This window comes from Plecotus auritus, assembly GCF_963455305.1.
Source record: "Plecotus auritus genome assembly, chromosome: 5".
In the NCBI taxonomy this organism is placed as follows: Eukaryota; Metazoa; Chordata; class Mammalia; order Chiroptera; family Vespertilionidae; genus Plecotus; species Plecotus auritus.
This window is the reverse complement of record NC_137776.1, coordinates 123,678,407-123,695,589: the sequence shown is the minus strand read 5'-3', so window position 1 is coordinate 123,695,589 and position 17,183 is coordinate 123,678,407. Positions and strand designations below refer to the sequence as shown.

The 17,183-nt window shown below is 39.2% G+C and overlaps 1 protein-coding gene across 2 annotated transcripts in view; it reads left to right on the top strand.

The window, feature by feature from the left end:
* ADAMTSL1 (ADAMTS like 1) overlaps positions 1–17,183 on the top strand; it is a 409,739-nt gene that overhangs the window by 30,862 nt on the left and 361,694 nt on the right. For both annotated transcript variants that reach the window (XM_080667642.1, XM_080667641.1), the window contains exon 2: positions 1,564–1,691. In XM_080667642.1, coding sequence (XP_080523768.1) covers positions 1,564–1,691 — 128 coding nt within the window. The remainder of the gene's footprint in view (positions 1–1,563; positions 1,692–17,183) is intronic.

Below are 17,183 nucleotides of genomic sequence, written 5' to 3'. Positions count from 1 at the left end.
TCTCTTCAGGGAGAAAACGGAACATGAAATTGCCATATTGCCTGACATAAACATTTTCTTAATGGTTTGGTTTTTACAAATGTAGTTTTGAAATTTTAATATTTGTCCTATGTATGTCTTTGATTGACATGAGAAGCTACCACCTTTAATGTTTAGATATCACATTTGGTTTATTCAGTAAAATGATTTGGCCACAATTTACATTAGCTATTTGTAGAACTGTTGCTATGGATTGAATTGACTCCTGCCCCACCCCCTCATATGTTGAAGTCTCAATATAATAATACTTGGAGATGGGTTCTATGGGTGGTAATTAGGGTTAGTTGAAGTCATGAGGGTAGGGCCCTCATGATGGGATTAGTGCCCTTTTCAGAGGAGACACCAGCAAGTTTGCTCACACTCTCTCCATGCTAACACAAAGTGGAGATTGTGTGAGCACATAGTGAGAAGTTAGCTATCTAAAACCCACAGGGAGAGCTCTCACCAGGGACTAACCATGCTGGCACCCTCATCGTGGGCTTTTATCTCCCAAAACTGTGAGAAAATTAATTTCTGTTGTTTTTAAGCTACCCAGACTGGTATTTTGTTATGATAACCCAGAAGACTAGCATAACTAAGTAAATACATATATGACATATTCTCAATTTATAATAACATAGTAATCACAGGTAATATTTATGATTGATTGCTTTACTCTGGACCTAGTCCTAGGCTAAGTTCATTTAGCTAATCCTCCTATAGGGAGTGTGTGTGTGTGTGTGTGTGTGTGTATGGGAGGTAGTGTAGTTATAACATTATCACCCTTTTATAGAAAGAGAAATTGAAGTGTAAGGAGGTTCAAGGATACACAGTAAAAACCAGAATCCGTATTCAAACCGGACAGTTTTAACTCCAGAGTCTGTTCTGTTAACCATAGCGCAGATTTTATCCTGACCCTTCTGTGTCTGAAACATGAAGCGCAACATTAGGCCTGAACGTAACGACTTTCCCGACAGCAGGTGCAGCTTTCATGGGAAGCTTGTCAGTAACAAGTGTGTCGTCGATCTGTCTAAAGTCAGTCTCTGCTAAAGTCAATCCATGCAGTTACTTTCATGAACAAATCTGAAAACTGAGAATAACATTGCTTCTTAAAAAAACAACAACACAAAAAACACTGTCAGTTGCATAAACAGTTGTTCTGGAAAGCAGTGCTGGTATGCACATGTCCAGTTTCTCAGAGCAGAAGCCTCCCTGAGAGCAGCTTCTCTCTTCACAAAGAGATGAAAAGTAGACTCGTGAACTCTGGCCAAAATTGTGACTTTATTGCAGTTTACCTCCCACTAAGCCAGATTCTTCTTTTTGGCCCCCTTTTCCATTTACTCTATTAGTCATTACCTAGGGTCCCTAAGCTGAAATAGTCTTCTCCCCTAACATATATGCATTACTAAATCGGAAAGAAGCTGATGCATGCTTTCCTCCCCAAAAAGCCCACCATGTACAGACATATAGGCCACCAGCGTGTTAGGTCATGTGTTTCAAGGTTCGTTGGGGGCCTGAGACTGATTGTCCTCTTGTTTCCCACAGAGCTCCAGAACAACACGCTCCGAGGAGGACAGGGACAGCCTGTGGGACGCCTGGGGCTCATGGAGCGAGTGTTCACGCACCTGCGGTGGGGGCGCCTCTTACTCGTTAAGACGCTGTCTCAGCAGCAAGTAAGTCCTATACCCACCAGGGGCTTTTGTAAGGCCCAGAGGTAGCAGGCTCGAGACCTACTCTTGTGGTTGGGGTTACGCAGAGCATTTTGTTGCAAACAGATCCAGATGAAGGGGTGAAAGAAATGTACAAATAATTAAATATGTCTATCTTCAGCTAGGTATTTTATGTACTCATATAATAAGCAATACACAATTTATCCCATTTACCAAGCAAATTTTGCTAATGTTTTTAGGTTAGAACTAGGAGGAGAACTTAATAGAAATGGACCTAGTACCTTTAGCTCTCTATTATGTTATACTTTTTGCTGTTTTAATCATAGTGACAATAATAGCAACAATATGAACATGAATAAAGTATATGTTGGATTCCAATGTTACCAAATCCTTTGCAAATGCATGGTATATGGGTTTAGCTTTTTAGATATTGGAATGGCCAAAAGTTTCCTAAGGTCATTCATTTTCATGGATTTTGACTATAAGAAGATTTGGAGGAATAAATAAGCAGTGGGAATTGGGGCATGCATAGTGAGAGTGATGATGAAGGTGGAAGTGAGAGTGGTTAATGGCTTCTCAACTGAAAAGAAAAGGCCTAAGGTGTTACAGTGGAAAGTCTTTACTTACAGTAATAATTCATAGCCACTTCTTGAGTTGTGTGGTCTGTGAGTAGATTTTTCTCCAAACTCTAAAATATAAAGTACGTACCCTGGTAATATTTTTCAAAGAAAGATTTTATTCCACAGTGAAAAGTGTTATATGTGGCAAGCAAAAGGTTTGGTCAAAATTATTACATATTATAAAGCATGAAACAGAAGAAGGAAAAAACATACACCCCTGATTCTTCTAGACTTTTCATAAATAGCAGAAAGTAGTGAGATGTAAGTTCAGGAAAACGTCAACTTATTCTAACAAGAGTAAGAATTTCTTGAAAATCGGGGACTAGTGTTATTCCTTTTGTATCCCCCAGGCCTGCACAGGGTCTGACAGATATTAGGAGCTCAACAGATGTTTCTTCACTGGATCCAATGATAACTACAGACCATTTTGGTTCTAAACACAGGTCCAGTGGAGATGATATACCCTGAAAAAAATGGCCAAAGGGGATATCTTGAAGGAAACCAAAGTTATTCTGGTATTTAGCTATTCTGATGTTTGGGTCTGCAAGGAAGATGGGTCTATTGGGTTGTAGCCAAGTTTGTTTATCTCCTTTAGAGATCAGCTTCATATCAAACCAGATCCCTGAGCTGGGAAGAATAGACCTTTCATTTTTATGTTTCACCTGTTCTCTTCATCTGCACTACATGATGCTACGTGGTGATAGCACTCTGAGGCATAACTGATAATAAACATCCACCAGTAAGGCCAAAGTGTACAAATTTGGAATGTTCGTATTATGCAGCTTTATCAAATTAGCATGCTTGAGTGTTCTTTAGGGATGAGCCAAAACATGTGTCTCACAAAGCTAGTAAGAAATGCATGGGAACGTTCATGTTGGCTCAGTGAATGTAACGCTGTGAGAATATTTTATTGAGTGAGAGGCTGAGAAGCCACTTAAGGAATAAATTAATATCACAAGTAAAACTCTGTCATTCCACATTTTACCAAATATTGGTGTTATGTGAAATGGAATATGAATTCTAAAATTATAAATATATAGAATACATATCTCTAATTAACTTTCAGATTACATCCAGTAAACACATACTGGGCTAGAAAGGAAGGTATAAAATGGGAGTGGAGTGGACCACCCGTTTTCTAGGGACTTGTTGAAGGGAGGAGCGCCAAACAGATGGCATTTCCAAATCCAGTAAGAACATAAAGAAATACTGAAAGAACAGACTGAACGACTGGATTGACATATGTGCCGTTTGTCCCAGGAGAACCAGAATAGTACAGCTGAGTGTAAACTGACCTCACAACACAACCCCTATTGAAGAATGGTGTCAAAACATGTGCTGGGGTACAGATAAATAATCCTGTTATGATTTTTTTTTAAATGCACATTGGTCAAAGTCATCTGGCCAAGGCTAGAGTCAAAGTGAGAAAGCAAAATTATTACATGGAAAGCATGCCATGTAGGGAGGGTAAAGGATTGGGATCATTTTTGCAATCTACCATGATGGTCTATGGCAAGCATGTCAAACTCAAAGGCTAACACGAGCAAATAAACGAGGCATGCAGTCCGCGGGCCATGAGTTTGGCATGCTTGGTCTATGGCTTTCATATTTGTTTTATAATGGCTAATGAACTTAATGGCTTTTCTCTCATCTCTGCTCCACAGATTTAGGCATTTGAATTTAGTTCAGTCACCTTATACTAATGGGAAAGATCAGAGACTATGAATGTATGTGTTTCTAGAACCCAGCAGGTAACTGGAATGTGTGTGTAGTAGTCTAATGATAGGTATTCAACTTCAACCCAAATAAATCCCATCCATCTGCTGAATTAACCTGCCAGGCCAAGTTTCTTAGCCCTGGTCCTATGCTCTCTTAGGGCACATTTAGTTGTAATATTTTTAACTCTACCACCTAAAAGTTATTCTGCTCCCAGCATGATAGAATTGTAAAGAGAGCTACAATACCCAATTTTATTCAGTAGGTAACTACTCAACTTCTGGAGTTCGTGATGTTTCCTGTGGACTGGGAACTTGTAAGGAGGCTTGGTTAACCTTCTGAGCTGATAATATCTCCTCTGAGTGATTGTTTTGTGGATACAGGGATACAAAAATCAGTGGAGGCAAAACAGAGTGAAAATACAGACAAGCATTAAGTATTAAATCCTTCACTCTCAATGGGCAGTGCTTTAGTGCTGGGGGAAACCTCTGTCCCGGGAGATACTGAGCAGAAATCTTCCCTTGGCGTCTCCCTCATCCTTTTCCCGAGGCTCACAGAAAGTAAGCAGTGCTTGATATTCCCAATTTCTGGTTTTGGAGCTTTGATAATTCTCTTTATATGAAACCCTGTTTTGAGCACTGAAGAAAGGCACTGTATCAACTTTTTTCTACAACATTTACTAATTTCTATAAGATTATATTATGTTTTATTGAGTAACTCTGCTAATGCACCTGTTGCTAATCTTGTATAACCAAGTGGCACTATTAATGTCTGCTTTTATTTTAATTAGAAAACAGACTATATCTACTTGTACTTTATGATGGTTCTTTATTTTATTTCAAGTGAATTAAATAATGTACCCACAACCGGAAAAGCTGCTTCTTCTCTTTCCAGTTCTTCACCTTTCCCACTAAATACTCTGAAATAACAGTTTTAGCAAATTCATTTTCCTCGTTGACCTACCTAGTGTGTGTTCTTTAGTGGAAACAATCCTTCTTCAACCTAAATTACTTAAGCATATTTTTTAGAATTTGATACTAAAGATCTGTCTCTGAGAGCTCTAGGTTTGTCTTCAGCCAGTTAATTTAGTTTTGCCCGTAAGGAGTTCCAGATGCATAAGGCTCTTAAGAACAGTGTGTTTTAATGTGATATATACCACTGTAGTAGGTCTATGCCAAGACCAAGGTCAACAGGGGAAACTGCTCCTATCTGAAATGGCAGTGGGTCAGATAGCTGATGCTCTTAAATGTGATGTCATCCATTGCATTGGTGACTGAAGAAGATTTAAAGGTCTTTTATGACCTTTTTTACTTTATGAAATGCCACGTTAATATGCAGGTTAGTTAGCAGTGTGGCTTAATGAATTAATTACTATATTAAAAATATAAATATTTTGTTAAATCCCAATGGATTAAATGAAGGGTGTGTCAACTTCATATATATCCAAAGAGCAAAAAGCAGCCTATCTAGAAAATATGAAAGCACTTTTTAAAAGTTAATAAATTTTGAGTTGAATACAATGTTTTTGAGTTGAATAAAATTGTTAGATAAACAAAAGATAAAATCATCACACTATGGAGGTGCCTAAAAAAGTAAGATTATGATGTTATTCCAGAGGGATATGGCTGCCACAATGGTCTCAATATAAACACAGAAAATTAAAATAAATAACCTCAAGGAGTCTTATCTCACAGGAATGAGGAAGATCATTCTAATCACCTCATTTCATAATAATTGAGCTAAGGGAGAGAGGGCTAGTTTTTTTTTTAATTGCAAACAATTTTTCTCCAATAAAAATATTGATAGTTAACACTAACATAAACTTTAGTTAGCAATTAATTTCTATACCACATAATAATAAATACCAAAAGAAAAAAGTTAATGTTAAGTTTAGCTTCTTAAACAAATATTTTTTTAAAGTTATCTCATCTCTGTCATACATCTAATTAAGGCTTGTTTCAAGACGTTTCAGAACTTTCAGTTCAAGTGAGCCCCAAAGCAGGATTAATCTGTTTTTCTTCATCTAGTATTGCATGTTATCAGCCTTGTTTTCCTTGGAAATGTTTGAGTTTTTGTTTAAAGGAAAGATATACAAGTTCAGAGTAGGTCTGACTCTTCATGTCTTTTATACGAGGTGGTCTTTTCATTGTGTTAAAGGAGGTTTCACATTTTGGGATTTATGTTTGAGAGTTTGCGGTTGCCTTCCTTTTACTTTTTGGGTCAAAGCCTAGTCTAAATGTATTACCAAGACTTCTAATATTCCAGGTCATATATCTTAGAGGAATGTTTTGTTCCAAGATCTGATCTTCTTTCAAGGGGAGAATCCACTAAAGCCAATGACTGAATGTTTGGGACCAATTTATGGCTTGGTTTATCCCATAAACCTGTTTGTTGGAATAAAAGATGTTGAAAATGTGTTTGGTGTCCATAACCTTTATTAGCCATATTGGGATTCTGTAACTATTGGCTATCTCTTTCTCTTTATTTAAAAATTCCTTATGTGGTTAGTTCAGTTGCCTTTCTGAAGTTTTTATTCCTTCACAATTTTCTTTTTTTTTTTCCTTTCACTGCTTTATTGTGATATCTTTGAAATGTAAAACATATATTTAAGGTATACAACTTGATGTTTTGATATATGTATATATCGGGAAAAGATGAACACAATCAAGTTAAATAATTTATCTATCACCTCTACATAGTTACTGTGTGTGAGAGTGTATATTGAAAAAAATTAATTTAAAATCTGTTTTTTCCCCCCGCAAATTTCAAGTATACAATATAGCATTGTTAACTATTGTCAACATGCCATCTGTTAGATCTCCAAAACACTTTCATCTTGCATAACTAAAACTTTGTATCCTTTGACCAATATCTTCTAATTTCCCTGGCAAACCACCATTCTACTCTCTGCTTCTGAGTTTCACGATTTTAGATTCCACGTATAAGTGAGATTATGCAGTATTTGTCTTTTTGTGTCTGGCTTATTTCATTTAGCCCTCCAGGTTCCTCCATGTTATCACAAGTGACAGGATTTTCTTTTTTGTTAATACTGCATAATATTCCATTGTGTTTCTCTTTTTCTCTCTCTCTCTCTCTACACACACACACACACACACACACACACACACACTCACACACACACACACACCAAATATTCTTTATCCATTCATCTGTTGTCAAAGTACACTTAAGCTATTTCCATGTCTTGGCTATTATGCATAATGCTGCAGTGAACATGGGTGCAGATACCTCACTGAGATGGAGTTTTCATTTCCTTTGGATATATATTCCCAGAAGTGAGGTTGTTGGGTCATATCATAGTTATATTTTTAGTTTTGGGGGGAACCTCCATACTGTTTTTCATAATGTCCTTAACCAATTTATATCTCCACCAACAATATACAAGGATTCCTTTTTCTTTACATTCTTACCAACATGTGTTACCTTTTGCGTTTTTTATAATAGCCATTCTAACAGGTATGAGCTGGTTGCTCATTGTGATTTTGATTTGCATTTCCTTGGTGAATAGTGATGTTGTGCACCTTTGAATGTGCATATTGGCCATATGTACATATTATTTGGGAAATATCTATTCAGGTCCTTAACCTATTTGTATTGGATTATTTGATTTTTTTACTATTGAGTTGTAGGATTTTCGTTTATATTTTAAATGCTAAGCTCTTATCAGATGTATGGTTTGCAAATATTTTCTTCCATTACGTATGCTGCCTTTCTATGCTGTTGAATGTTTTCCTTTGCTGTGCAGGATATTTTGGTTTGATCTAGCTCTGCTTGTCTATTTTTGCTTTTCCTGCCTATGCTTTTAGTGAGTGTCATAACCAAAATAATCATTGCCATAACCAACATCAAGAAGCTTTTTTCCTGTTTTCTTCTAATAGTTTTACAGTTTGAGGTCTTGCATTTAATCTTTTGTCCATTGTTAGTTCATTTTAGTATTTGATGTGAGATAAGGACCCAGTTTCATTCTTATGTATGTGGATATTTAGTTTTTCTGACATCATTTATTGAAGAGGTTACCCTTTCATACACCCTTGTCAAAGATTAGTTAATGGATTCATATTAGTTAACCTAAACATATTTCAGGGCTCTCTAATCTGCTTCACTGATCTGTATGTCTGTTTTTATATAATACCATACTGTTTCAATACTATAATTTTGTAACTTAGTTTGAAATCAGGAAGTGTGATGCCTCTAATTTTATTACTCTTTCTCAGGATTGGTTTGGCTATTTGGGATCTTTTGGAGTTCCATATGAATTTTAGGATTTTTTTTTCTATTCCTGTAAATAATGTCATTGGGATTTTGAAAGGAAGTGCATTGAATCATAGATCACCTAGGGAGTATTAACATTTTAACAATATTCACTCTTACAACCCATGAACACGGTATCTATTTCTATTTATCTGTGTCTTCTTTAATTTCCTTCATCAGTGTTTTATAGTTTTCAGGGTAGAAGTCTTTCATCTCACTGGTTAAGTTTATTTCTAGGTATTTTTTATGCATTTGATAAAGATAAACAAAATTAACAAAACTTTGGCTAAACTAAGAAAAAAAGTAAAAAGATGCAAATAAATAAAATCAGAAATGTAAAAGGAGACATTGCAGTGGATAACTCAGAAGTTAGAAGGATCACAAAGGACTATTATGACAATTTTACCCCAACAAATTAGATCACCTAGAAAAAATGGATAAATTCTTAGAAACACACACTTTCCAAGACTGAATTATTTCAATGTTTTGTTTATTCATTAAGTAAGTATTTATTGCACATCTACTATGTATTAGGTAAGTTACTAGTTATATGTAAAGATAAAAAGTCCAAAGGGCAAGCTTCTGCTCTTGTGAATTTACCAAATTATTAAGTTTTGATAGATTTTTCTGAGTTTCTACTAATGATAATTACAATAAATTTCAAGGACTAAAAGAGTTTTCTCCTGATCTCTAAATGGGTAACACATGTATAGCAGTGGTTCTTAACCCTAGCTCCACTATAGAATCACCTGAGAAGCTTTTTTTAAAATCAATACAAATATCTGGGTGCCATTGAAAACCATTTAAATGAGAATCTCTGGAAGTGGAGCCCTGACATCCATAATTTTTAAAAAGCTCTCCAAATGATTTAAATGTATATCTAGCATTAGAGAATAAGGACACATATGTAACACCTTAATCAATAAAGAAATTTTAAAAAAAAAGAACTACTGCTCTATTGAAGCAGATAATAGTGAAATGATGAGGTTTGTCTCCAGAAATTTAGAGGTTGGGATAATGAAGACAAAAAGAAGTTTTCTGGTTAAAAAACAAATTGACGTTTAATTTCTCACTTACATTTCTATAAAATGATCCAGTCTGCATCACGGACACCAGCATGTCGGGACATAGAAGTGGCGATTGCCCCTGCCCTACCATGAGCCAAGGCAATAACTTTTCTGAGTAGTTATCAGTTACCTAGTATTAATCAAGATCAGCCCTGGCCACAGTGGCCAATGGACTGTGATATCTGGAACTTTCTTCCATTCCATTATTAAAGCCTATATACAGGGGTTGGCAAAAAGTAGGTTTAAAGGTGTAAGTATGTGAAACACAGTTTATTCTTGTATCATTATTAATGTATTCATTACTGTATCATCTGTGTTACAATTGTAAACCTACTTTTGCCCACCCCCGTATATGACCCTTGAAACCTCCATGTTGTTAGTATATGATTAAGTTAATGCCCAGTATCTGGGGTGTTTTATGCAAATTCTCCGATATTCACTTTTCCTCAGATGTATTAAATTTTTTACCCACAGAGTGGAGTTTAACTTTCCACCTTCAATTCAGCATCTGTCATTGCCCCTGTCCCCCTTAAAAACCAAAAAGCAAAAAAAAGAGGCTTGTTAATACTACTTGAATTCTGTTATTTTCTCTGTTTGAGTCCAATTTGTATAATAGAAGAGGAGATTTTATGTAACCCTAACTGTGTGGCTTGGTTTCAACCACTAAGGCAGATTACGGTGTGTGGAGGGAGTAGGGGAGTGTGGAGATTGAAATTAAAAATTAAAGGGACACCAGATACTAAGAGCAAAAAATGAGGGATACCAGAATTGCATACATTAGGGGGTGGATACTTTACCTGGAGGCAGAAAGAATAAATATAGAATGCTAAATAACATCGTACTTATGTGTGATGATTAGCCAAAGCCCATAGCTTACCTATGCCAACCTCAAACAGCTGCAGAGTCAATCCCTACATCTGGGCTTTGGTGTAGGACTCACTGGTTAAGAGGGCAGCACGTAGAACAGAATAGGCGCTCAATAAATATTTATATTGGACAAATATCTAAGGTGTCCTTCAACTCTACAATTGAATGTGTGACCCTGAGGGAGAGGAGTTCTTTCTCCTCCACATATGCATTCAAAACCCATTCTGCTGCCAGATAGGAAGAGGAGCAAAAGTTGCTCCTCATGTGAATGGTTTTAAAGAAAAATGAGATTCTCCAGGCTCCCATTTTGCAACGGACATCTGGACGATATGGGCGGATTGAAGAACTTTTGTCTCTAGCCAAAATAATTCATAAATTCCCAGCTCCAGGGTTGTATGGGGTGAGGTTGTGAGAGTCCTAGAGTTTCATAATATACATTCTCCTCATGGGGAAGAAGGAAAAGTTGGACTTGATGTTGCTAAAACACATTTGTTTTATTCTCATTCTTTGCCTCTTTTGGCTACTGAGCAAATGTAAGATCATTTGCAAACCTTATGGCATGTGTGTACGTATTAGAAAGTGCATGTCCTTCCTGCTCGTGGATCTCAAGCCAAAGGCAGCAATCCCCAGGCCCCCACTCCTCGTCAGCTTTCAGAGGGACCAAACACATTGCAGTGACAAATACAATTTTGAGTAAATATGTGAAAATAAACATGTTCACAGCAAAGAGCCAAGGTTTCTTTCCTTTGGTAGCTATTTGGTTTCATTTTAAACTTTTCATCTTGGGTTTATTATAGAAAGATTTTAATCCAGTTTCAGGGTTCAAAAATTAGAGCATCTGGGAGGCCAACGAGTCTTCGTGGCCTGAAATGATTCTTATAGCATTTCCTTCTGTTCTACTCCTTCCCTTCTCCCTTTGACTCTTCCTTCTTTCCCTCTCTCCCGCCTTCCTTCCTCCCTTTTCTTCTTTTCTCAATAAATGATTGTGGAGGGCTAACAGGCACTTTGCTGGGCACTGAGGCTCAAAGATCAAACACATAGACTGTAGGAGAGAAAAGCAAATAAAGAAGCAAAAATCTGTTTTCTAATAACCACCCAGTCTTGGCAGGGTGGCCTTATGTAGTAGGTGTCCTGTGGGGCCCAGTGGCACAGTCTCCCTGGTCACCTGGGTGCTCTGGGAGTCTGTTGTGTGAACTGTGACCCTCCTGTTGTAGTTGAGCCTTGATTGCTGTTGGCACGTCAGTGGGTGGGGTTGACCCTCAGGCTGACTGACTGTGAGTCCTGGCCATGACCGCAGCAGATGAGCTGCTGTGCAGGGGCTGACCCTACAGAGCAGGATAACACCCCCCCCCCCCAAGCGGGACTCTAGCTGCCGAGACCACCTATGGGTGTGCCATTTGTGAATCTAATTGAGTAGTGCTCTATAAATGAAATTTAAAAAAAATTAAATTAAAAATCTATAGCTGTCAGTATCAGGTGGCATGAGAAGGGTGATGAAGACATATCTATACATTCTGGCCTAAACTGAATTTTAAAATTCATTTTTTTGTGTGTTCACACACATTTTGCTGAGTGAAATAACCCTTCCACAAAAGAAATAAAATGTTTGCTGAAAGGGAAGAGTCCAGGGCAGCTGCAGGACTTTGTCTTCGTTTGTTAAAGCACCAGCCCTCTGCAGACTCTGCCTCCTTGCCTACAGTGTCTCTCGCTGCCCACGTCCCCCTGTCAAAATCCTAGGTGTCATTTAAACTTACTTCCAGCAGTGGCCCTTAATGTCACTTTGCTGTGTTTACAAGGCACTATAATCACATTTACATACTCTGGCTTGTGTTAGAATTATTTATTTGACACCAGCCCTCATTAGACTATCAGCACTGTGGACCAAAGTTTTATCTTGTTTTGTTTTTATATCTTCCTGCCTTGCATATAGTAGGTACCCAGTCAGTGTTGAGTGAATTAATTGAAGTGACTGTTAGAGCTAAGAACCTGCTGTAGTACTGTGGGGAGCAGGAATAGGGAGGGAAGGCTATTTTTTAAATTTCCCTTTCTTCTATCACACGCTTGGAGACCCACCTAAGATACATCTTCATAAGTTAGTTCCCGCCATGTACCTGCCCCTTTGCCGAATTCCTTCTATATTTAGCATCCAGACCACATCCATTAGTTGTTGACTATGCATTATACTGTTGAGTGTGCTTTTGGGACTCATGTGGATTTTTTTCAACTAAATTTTAACTTTGATAAGGGTCAGGGAAGTCATCATTTTTGCATCTTTCACAATGCCTTGCTTAATACTGGTTCAGATTGGCTGCTCAATAAGTGTAAGTGACTGTAAATCAGAAAGCATTATACAAAACCTTGTTCACCAGGAAACCCTGCCCAGGGTTCATTTTCACTTTCACACTGTGTACTGTGCATTTTCTCAGTCGATTGTCCGAGCGGGATACTCAGAACATGTTCTGGCTTCCTTAGATGCTGGGCATGAACGTGATGGTTTACAATATCATAGTTCTTTCTTCTTTCCTTTTTGATTCCACGAGCACGCTCCTCTTTTTCATAACCCCAGTCCATATTTGTGAAAACACGAGGCTTTGTTGCAGCATGTCTGTCTTTGAAGAACAGGCAGAGATATGTAAAATCATACTTGTTTGGGGGAAAAAAATTGGCAGCGAGTTTTCTAGTTATAATTTAAAACATACCAAACACTCATAATAGCAAATAAACCACTCTGAAACTCGCAGGACAAACTCCAAAATTCAATCTGTAATATCCTCACATGGGTCTAAATTTTAATTTAACAGCTCCGCAGCCTCTTAGCCAATGCAGAAGAATCTGTAAAAGTACAGAGAAGCTGTCTTCAGTGACCTATGGTTGAGAGAAGATCAAACAACCAGAGGAGATGTCATCTTAGAACATTTTCCCTAAACCTACATCATTTCCATTTATATTGAATTTGGGCTCCACATTAACTCTCTCTGTAGACATAAATCAGAGCCTCCAAGCTGGGACAGCATTGAGAATGTTTGTAAAATAAGATATTAGTATAGAGCCGAGGTGTTGAATTATAAAACTGAGGTTACAAAAATATGTTACCTGTGCCAAAAAATCACTTTTAAGTCAAGGCCTCAATTCATGGCACTGTTTTTCAACATGGACCACCACTACCTCATATTCTGTTTAAAATTGCTTTGAAAATGCAGCTTTAAGGCTCTCTCTCTCTCTCTCTCTCTCTCTCTCTCTCTCTCTCTCTCTCCCCCTCCCCCCCCCCCGCCCCTCCTTAGGCCTCTGGCAGATTGTGAGGAGCTAGTGTGACACCAGGGCTGTGTCTGTTCCCAGGCAGCTCACCTACTGATGGATGAGGCCTGGCAGCATGCCTCCTTGTTGTTTGTTGTATTATTACAACAGAAAGCATTTTCAAAAGCTACATTTATCAAGTTGTCATAATAATTTGGCTTGTATATCTATCTACCCAGAAAAAAAATAAATCTCTCCCTCAGCACTAATCTGAGCACGTGATGCATCACATGCAGAAGAGGCGTGAGAAACGAATGGGCATCCTGCTCGGGGTGCAGGACCCTTTGGACTAGATGTTTAAGGAGTTAGAGATATTTTTTATGTACACATGGGGGTCCCCTCACACCAAAACCCCTGTCTCCTTGTTTCAAGGTGCTTTCCACTGGCGGTTGTGCGTTATTCCTAGAATTTTGGTGGCTTGGTCTAAGGAAGGAGATTTAACTTTAAATGGGGAAAACTGTGAAGTTTGCCACGAAGAAGACACCTTTTAATGTTAAAGAGCAGGTTTAACAAGGTTGAATCTAGTGTTACCAGATTCAACATTGCTTGTTATGGAGAATATGGAAGCAATTTTGTTTGTTATTTATGATAGGTGGCTGTCTGGTAGCACATGGCTCTGTTGGGGGGTAGAACAGTAAAGGATGATTCAAAGTCATCATCCAGAGTAATATACACTCATTAAATGTTTGTTTAAAAAAACTTCAAATCTATTTATGTTAATAAAGTGAATACACACTAAAACATCTCCATTTATGAAGAGACTAGAGGCCCGGTGCATGAAATTCATGCATGGGTGGGGGGTCCCTCAGCCCAGCCTACACCCTCTCCAATCCAGGACCCCTCGGGGGATGTCCGACTGCCTCTTGCAATCCGGGACCGCTGGCTCCTAACCACTCTCCTGCCTGCCTGATCACCCCTAACTGCTCCCCTGCTGGCCTGATTGCCCTTAACCACCTCTGCCTCACCCCACACCTGGGACCCAGGATTCCCTCCTCCAGCCGGTCGCAGGCACCCGGGACCTGGGGTTCCCACCCTCTGGCCGGCCACAGGCACCCAGGACCCGGGCTGGCTTCGCTCAGGCCAACCACAGCCACAGGGGACTGTGGGCAGGAGGCGTCACCCGGCTGCAGCCGCAGGCGCCCAGGGCTGCAGGGCAGGTGGCTTGTCCCTCTCTCAGGCCACAGCCCCAGCTGCTGGCACCAGGGACCTCAGAGTGTTCAGCTTGTCCCTCACCCAGGCTGCAGGCGCAGCCACTGGAACCCGGGGCTGCGGGGTGGGCAGCTTGTTCCCCTCCCAGGCCGCAGGAGCAGGTGCAGCCACTGGCACTTGGGACCACAGGGCGGGTGGCTTGTCCCTCTCCCAGGCCACAGCCTGGCTGGTCCCCATTCATCTCTCGCAAGCTCATTTGTGCCTGGATGGTCCCCATTCATCTCTCGCAAGCTCATTTGTGCTTGGCTGGTCCCCATTTCTCACTCCCCAGGGTTGAGTGTCTGAGCTGTTACAGTGAGAAGGCAAAGGTGTGAGGGCGTGATGACCATTTGCATATTAGCTCTTTATTATATAGGATAGAGTGTGTAATGAATATATATATAAGTATCATATATATATATATATATATATATATATATATATATATATATATTTGTAGATACATTTTATTGAGATATAATTGGCATATAACATTCCATAAGTTTAAGTTATACAACATGTTGATTTGATACACTGATATATTGCAGTATGACTATAACTTTAGTATTATCTAACACCTTTGTCATGTGACATAATTATCATTTCTATTTTGGTATTGGGAACAATTAAGATCTTAGCAACTTTGAAGTTTATAATACAATATTGTTGTCTATTATCAATGCATTAGGTCTCCAGGACTTATCTACTAAGAGCAAGTTCATTTAAATAGTATCTTCCAAATTCTTGCCACCCCTCACCCCTGATAACCATGCTCTGTTTTTATGTAGATGCTTTTTAATGAAGGGACAGTGGTGAATGGACTCCTCTTGTTAAGACAAACAACCATACAAGTAGAGTTTCCACATGAACAATGATCATTTGATTCTGATGAAAGGCACACTAAATTAGAATTAAAGAGTAACTATTTTAAACATGGAGAACATTAAATTAAAATACAGAGAATTAAAGAATGACCTTTTTGAGCAAAAAGTAAAGCAGAGAGCTAAAGGAAAGATGAGAACAAGGGACTTATGGACTCACAGGGATGGTATGTCATTTATCTCCTCTTTCTCCCCCACGTGCTAGGCAAGACCATCATCACTAACCATCTGTTACGCATGGACGCCAGTTCTCGCCCCTAGGTTTTCAGCATTCAGTTTGACCCATGGATGAGGACAGTGAGCATCTGGGGATAGCTTTACACACAGGGTCCGGAGGTTTATATAACTTCCTTTTTGATGGCGAAGTTGATTGGCATCAAGTGTTGTTTCCTGAAAGAACCTCTCACAATAATGTGTCTGTGGAAAACGAAAAGCAGCCCATCAATGTGTTTGCATTTGGTTCTCTCAGGTGTTCTCAGAAGTCACTATTTCTCTTGAGATCTTTGTAAAAAGCCCAGAAATGTAGAAGTGTTTTTCCTGGCTCGTTGGGGACGTCCTCCTGCTAGATAGCTCCCCTGAGGACTGAACTGCTCATGTGCAGTGAGGGAGGAAAACAGGGCTCCCATACTGCAGGGAGGCCTGGCTGTGGCTGCAGATGCACTTGTCTTGTCTAATCCATGGTTGTTTCAGGACCCACTTTAAAGGACCCAGTGTCCTGGCTCGAATTGCTGCTGTGGTTTTATGTCTACTCTCGTGCACAGAATTCAGTTTCCTTTCGGATGACTAAAGTTAGAGAGATATATAAGCAGATGGACTGTCCTATTTTAAAATCCTTTGCCCAATAATTTATATTTAAAAAGTAAAAGGTAGCCCTGGCTGGTTTGGCTCAGTGGATAGAGCATCGGCCTGTGGACTGAAGAGTCCCCGGTTCGATTCTGGTCAGGGGCACACGCCTGGGTTGCGGGCTCGATCCCCAGTGTGGGGCGTGCAGGAGGCAGCCAATCAATGATTCTCTCATCATTGATGTTTCTATCTCTCTCTCCCTCTCCCTTCCTCTCTGAAATCAATAAATAAATTTTTTTTTAAAGTAGAAGGTATTCAGCCCAGCTGGTGTGGCTCAATGGTTGAGCATCAACCTATGAACCAGAAGGTCATGGTTTGGTTCCCGGGCAGAGCACATGTCTGGGTTTCGGGCTCGATCCTCAGTGTGAGGCATGCAGAAATAGAAACATCACTGATGTTTCTATTTCTCACTCCCTCTCCCTTTCTCTCTGAAATCAATAAAAATCGATATTTTTTTAAAAGTAGGAGGTATTCAGAGAAATACAAACCCCGTTCTTACTTAGCTGCACTCTTTGCTTTTCCGAATCAAAGGCAAAGCTTCTTGAGCCTGATGCAACTGTGGGCTGAAGACCTTCAGGACTCAGGTTTTCAACCCACAGTTACCAGACTTTCTCAGAACCGTTCATTGACACCCAGGATGCATCTGGATATGTCACCAGAAGGGTGACAGGAGATGAGAAGAATGTTAAGGTAAAAAATGAATGCAGTTGACCCAAATTTTTTTATTCCTAATGAAAAATTTTAAAA